Here is a 6,160-nt window from a genome sequence, read left to right as displayed (position 1 = left end):
AAGAAGTCATAATGTCTGTCTGTATTACGGACTTGGGTTGAGCTTTTGTGCCCTGATTCTACTATTTCCCCTGCCTCTCCTTGGGCCTCCACCAAAGGAGTGTTACCACAAAGGACAGTGACGGAGTGGGAAGACTCTACCCACAGCTGGGCATGTGATGGGTGCCCCTCAGTAGGCAGGGCTTCTTCCTGGTAAAGTTGAAGTAGACTGGAAGATGTGACTTAGACCAAAAAACCCAAGCAGAGCTTCCTGTTCCATTTTCCTCAAATCAGGTATGCCAATCAGTTATGAGCTGGAGCCAGGTGAAAAAGCTGGAACAGAGAATACAACCATGAACACACATCCCCTTTCAAGGCAGTATCCTGCCCCTTAATGATGTTTTTCCCAGTAGGTGTCACGTCCTGACCAGTCAGATAATCAGTTGCTTCTCCAATAGGTGGACATCTAGGAAGGAGCTAGAGAGACGTGGGCTGTTTCTCCTCTTTAGGGGCACTGTCAGAAAATTGAGCCCTATCCCCAACAGACTGTACTTTCCAGCATGAATATGAACTATTGGGTGTATGAACCACTACAGGATGACCAAGATGCTCTAGGAGAGACTCCCATAGGTGAATCGAGCAAATTGATTTTAATCACTATACCCACTTAATATAAGATATGGAATTGCACCAGGAGGAAAGTACAGTAGTCCCCCCTTATCCAAGGTTTCATTTTCCATGATCTCAGTTACCCATGGTCAACTGCAGTCTGAAAATATTAGATGGAAAATTCTGGAAATAAACAATTGATAAATTTTAAATTGCATGCCATTCCGAGTAACGTGATGAAACCTACAACCATCCTACTCCATCTCTCCAGGGACACGAATCATTCCTTTGTCCAGCGTCTTCATGCCGTATGCCCATTAGTCATTTAGTAACCAACTCGGTTATCAGTTCAGCTGCTGCAGTATCACAGTACAGTGTTCAAATCACCTTTATTTTACTTAACGATGGCCCAAAACTCAAGAATAGTGATACTGGCGATTCGGATATGCCAAAGAGAAGCCATAAAGTACTTCCCATGTGTGAAAAGGTTAGTATAGTACGATAAGATATTTTGAGAGAGAGAGGAAGAGAGAAGAGAGACTACATTCACTATGCTGTAATTACAGCATATTGTTATAATAGTTCTATTTTATTATTATTATTATTATTATTATTATTATTATTATTATTATTATTACTATTATGATTCTTGATCCACATAATGCCAGAGATTTGCTCAAATTTTAGCATGGCAGCATTCAGGAAAACATTCCAACCTCCCCCTATTACCAATACTTCAAATATATCTTGATGCAGATATAATGGAATATAAAAATTCTAAATATGATTCCAACTTTGAGTCTGCAGCACTCACGTATAGACTTTGTGTGAGATAAACTTAGTCTCTTCCTACACAGTCTTATCTGCTCCCAGAAAATCAATAGGTTTATATAGAGAAAGGCAAATATTTTCCCCCCTTTCACTTGACTATATTTTTGCCCCATTACTAATCAATTTTCATTTTTTTAAATGTCCCAAGTTTCAGTTTTTAAGAAACCAATACTGTGATACCGATACTTTTCAAAAGGAAAGGAAATAAGTTGGCTATCTTTAGATATTATAATCACTTTCCAACAGATTTTTATTATGGGACAATCTGGAGTAGATTAGTGACCACTTATAATTGTCTTAGGTGACTCAGTTGGGACCACAGACTTGTGGCCCTTCTGGTTCTCTAGATACTGCTCATGGAGTAATATGCCCGTGTTTTGGGTTCTAACCCTTTTGAAAGACATGTTAAAATCGACTCTCTCCCTCTTCGGCAGCTACAGACATTAGCTGTAAAGTCCTAATACATTTGGTTCATGCGATCTAGTTTGTTTTTTAAACACTATTAGAATTAGAAGACGTTTGTTTGTAATCTGAGCTTCTTAAAAAACACATTTTCAGATTAAATTTACAATTTAAGAGGAAATGTCCTTTGTAACAGATTATTTTTATCCTTTTGAAGACTCGCATGACATCTGATGCCTTTTTAAAACGTGCAACCGTGCCTCTGTTATTTGTAAAAGAATTAATCAAATAAATTAGAATATCTTATCTGGGATGGTTAGGAAGGTGGCTGTTACCTGGCAGGCGGAGCCCTTCTTACTGTTTCCTAATCTCTATGGCAACCCCTGATCTCTACAGCACCCAGAAGATGTCTTACTCGCCTCTCCTCTACATGAAATTAATACAGAAACAGCCCTTAGAAATAGAGATGTTGGAGTGGCCTTAAATTATTCAAGATCTTTATTACTAATGAATGCACTTCTGCGAGCCCTTAAAAAAACAGTGTAGATTCAATGTCACTGTTTTGCATGCAATTACTGAGCAGTCGGGATAAGACAGCCCCTGTCCTTAAGAATACCACATTTAGAAATCTGTTATTTCTCAGCTTTTCCCTCTTCCAAAACTGCTGTGTAATTTATACAGAATGTTTGACTAAAACACTTCTCCAAGGAAACCAAGAAAGGTAAGGACCTGGTGGGGAAATGGAGAGAGTGTATCTCCAGCTGCACCATGGTTGGGACAGGACTGGACCCTCCTGCAAACTTACCACAACTTTTCAAAACAAATCTTACTTAAATACAATTGAAACCTTTCTTGTTTTTACCAGTCTGGAATTATCACTATTGCTATCATATTTTTAAAGAACGAATGTAATCAGTGTTTGCTTCAGTTTCTCTCTTTGTAAAATGTTACTTGTTTGTCTTGTAGTTTACACCTTGATTCATTCATTAGAAGGGGGTGGAGGGGAGTACTATTTAAATTTAACATGACAATGCAACTTTTTAAAACAATTTTCAACTGCTCATTATAAAAAAGTCTTTTTCTTCGAACCGTATTAGCTTTTCTTATAGCATAACTCATTTTTTTGTTGTTGAAAGCCAATATATATATATATGTATGTATTGAGTTTGAACAATAGTTGGAACATGAAACAATAGATAGCTAATTTATTACTCTTTTTAAAATAGAATATTGAATGAATTCTGTATATATACACACACGTGTGTGTGATGAGGTATTTAAATTAATAGTATTTGTCTGAAATTTAATATGTAGAATTGTCTAGCATAGTGGTATTAGAAATTTAAGCATTAAGAGCTTAAAATTTTGTCCTTCAAAATTTAAGTAAATTTACATTTTCTCAATATGAGAATTCAGTTCACTCCTAAAATTATAATGCCTCAAAAGTTCTAAGTATTCACAATATTAGTTTCAGGAGCTGTCTGTTCTCAGTTACCGATACAGCTCTAAATCTCCAGAAGTATAAACAGTATAAGACCAGTATAAGAAAACTCTACCCCTATGTTTCTTGTTTTTATCCTCCCAAGAGACTTCAGAGTCTTTCTAAACACTTCAGATTCTTGTTCCACTGATGAAATGACTTTGTTTCATTGTCTTTTTGCTTCAAGATCCTCACGCTTTCACTGCAAAACCTTCACTTAAAATATTATTTCCAGTTACGAGGATCCCCTTGCCATCTGTCATTCCAAGAAATTCTTGAAATGGACCCAGATAAACAAGGTGAGTATTGTTGTCAAATTTCTGAGCACAGTTTGTAAACAAAAAAATTAGGCACAGATGTTGTATTTTTAGACTTCTGAGTTGTAGTAGAGTAGATATTTGGCAAACTTCTGGCTGAAAAAATAAACTATTGGGCAATTACAAAGTTGTTCTTATCTAAACAGAAATTCATAACGTATTTAAGAGTATTTGGTCTATTATCTACAAAGCACCAAAAATAATTTAACAATAGACTTGGTCTCAATGTAATTACATTTTAATTACAAAAAGTGGCTTATCTTATTTTTAAATTATCATAACAGTTTACTGTTAAAATGGCATCACTCTATCATGCTAAGCAAAATAAGTCAGACAAAGGGTTGACAATTATGTGATTTCACTCATATGTGGGATATAAAACTGAAAGCAACAAATGAACAAGACGAACAAAAACTCATAGATACAGACAACAGTTTAGTGGTTACCAGAGGGAAGAAGTGGGGAGATAAATAAAGGAGTCAAACACATGGTGACAGAAGGAGATTTGACTTCGGGTGGTGAACATACAATTCAATATACAGATGGTGTATTATAGAATTGCACACTTGAATCCTATAAATTTTATTAACCAATGTCATCCCAAATAAATTTACTATAAATAAATAAATAAGTAAATACAAATAAATAAATAAATAAAATGGTGCGTTGCCTCCCAAAAATAATATCACTGTAGATATTTTCATATTATGGGTAGTTTACTAGACTATGTGGGCCCAAAGTTGGAAGAATGGTCTCACAGCTGTCGCCATATGAATATTTGATAAATGGATATAAGGAAACAAACTCCCCTTTCTTCTAACATCTCTAAATGCCAACATAGGTCCAGGACCTGCCTGTGACATTTTTATTATTGGATCTAGTTGCAGCCTTATTCCCCTAGCTAAAATCTAGATTGTTAACTTTACATGTTTCCTATAAAATTCTATAATCGCTCAAGTTATTTATCTAAAACAACTTCATGAGTAATTCAAATTATCTTTGGGTATCCCAAATTTAGACCCTCGTTTTAAGAAGCTTAACACAGAGCAGTAGATAATCCATTCAAAGCCCAATTTTTTTCTCCCTGAAGGAAGAATCACCTGGAGGTTTATTTTAAAACGCTGGGCTTCACCTCCACAGTTCATGATTAAGTAAGTCTGGGCTGGGGTCTGAGAATGTGCATTTCTCATAAGTTCCTAGTCGATGGTGATGCTGCTTGCTTGGGACCTCTCTTTGAGGACCAATGGCCTGAAATATCTATTTCTGGATCATTAAACCAGATGATGGACAGTTGAAAGAGGTTTTATTACATTCTTAATATCTGTAGGAAATGAATGACACATATTGATTTGGCTAAAAAATAAAGAATTGTTTAAAGCAAAACATTTCCCAGTCAAAATGCTTCCATGAACAAGATCATACGTAGCTTGCATTATTATTTCTTTAAGCATCTAAAACTACTCTATTTATAGCTTTGGGCCTGATATATCCAGCAATTCCTTCCTTTCTTGAGTTTTCACTACCAGCAGGGGGAAAAAAAAGAAGAAGAAGCCTTGAGGAAACAAGGCTAGTGGTGAGTCACCTGGGACACACATTCATTTTCCACGTCGTACTGTATCACAGCTTGCTGTGATATGCTGCATAACTTCGTCAGATGACACTGCAAAACATAATTTGACAGGAGTGTGATGGGCCAGATGGTAGAATAGCTACAGAACCGCTCTTCCACCAAGAGCAGCATCTGGGAACCTGCGGAGTCCCTAGTTCGCTGATTCTCTGTATTCATCTGATGCATCTGAGAGGAACCAGGACACAAGGCTGGGCCAATTTCCAAAAGGAAAAAAATGTTGGGCGTTACACTTTTGTAAATTATTTCCAGACTGTTATCCCTACTCCTAATTTGTTTTACTTCTCCAGACATAGGGCAGAGATGTTACTGGCTTCTCCCATTTTCGAACATTGGACTCTTTTGTGAAAACTAAGCATTTTTAAAATATAAGGAAATAGTAAATAACAAAAGATTTAAAGCGACTTGTAGTTACTTTGAGGCGGTTACACCTGTTCAAAACAAAACAAAACAAAACAACAACAAAAAAAAACAAAAGAGGGTGAGAGTTCTTAAACAAGATGGCTTGTTTTGGTGACATTTTTAGGCATAGCCCACATTCACCTGAGGTAAGTATTTCAACTTAGGATCATATATTGATCAAATCAATATATGTTCAGGGAGGGGCCTTTGGTGTGTTCTAACTCCTCTGATAGGGTTCGGTCTGATAGAATTCAGTTCAGTGCCATGATGAGTCTGATAGGGTTCAGTGCCAAGATCAACTCAGCGGTTTAGCACAGTGCCAGGCACTCAATATCCATACGTGTAACAGATAGGACTTTACTCCGCAACACTCGAGGGCGACAAACATCCTTTTGCAAACCAAAATAAAGTCACTGTAGCTTGGTATGAAATTTAGACTGAATGAAGTTTAAGAGCAAGCCATCCCTTTGAGACAGACAGAAACCTCTAAGGTTTTTATCCTGAACATTGGTCT

The 6,160-nt window shown here is 36.6% G+C and overlaps 1 protein-coding gene across 1 annotated transcript in view; it reads left to right on the top strand.

The window, feature by feature from the left end:
* The first annotated feature begins 3,580 nt into the window (after positions 1-3,580).
* The window catches only part of DYTN (dystrotelin), a 47,065-nt gene continuing 44,485 nt past the window's right edge, over positions 3,581-6,160 (top strand). The window contains exon 1 of the mRNA XM_039844149.1: positions 3,581-3,599. Coding sequence (XP_039700083.1) covers positions 3,581-3,599 — 19 coding nt within the window. The remainder of the gene's footprint in view (positions 3,600-6,160) is intronic.

Source organism: Pteropus medius, unplaced genomic scaffold (assembly GCF_902729225.1).
Source record: "Pteropus medius unplaced genomic scaffold, Ma_sr-lr_union100, whole genome shotgun sequence".
In the NCBI taxonomy this organism is placed as follows: domain Eukaryota; kingdom Metazoa; phylum Chordata; class Mammalia; order Chiroptera; family Pteropodidae; genus Pteropus; species Pteropus medius.
This window is presented reverse-complemented; position numbering and strand designations above follow the sequence as displayed.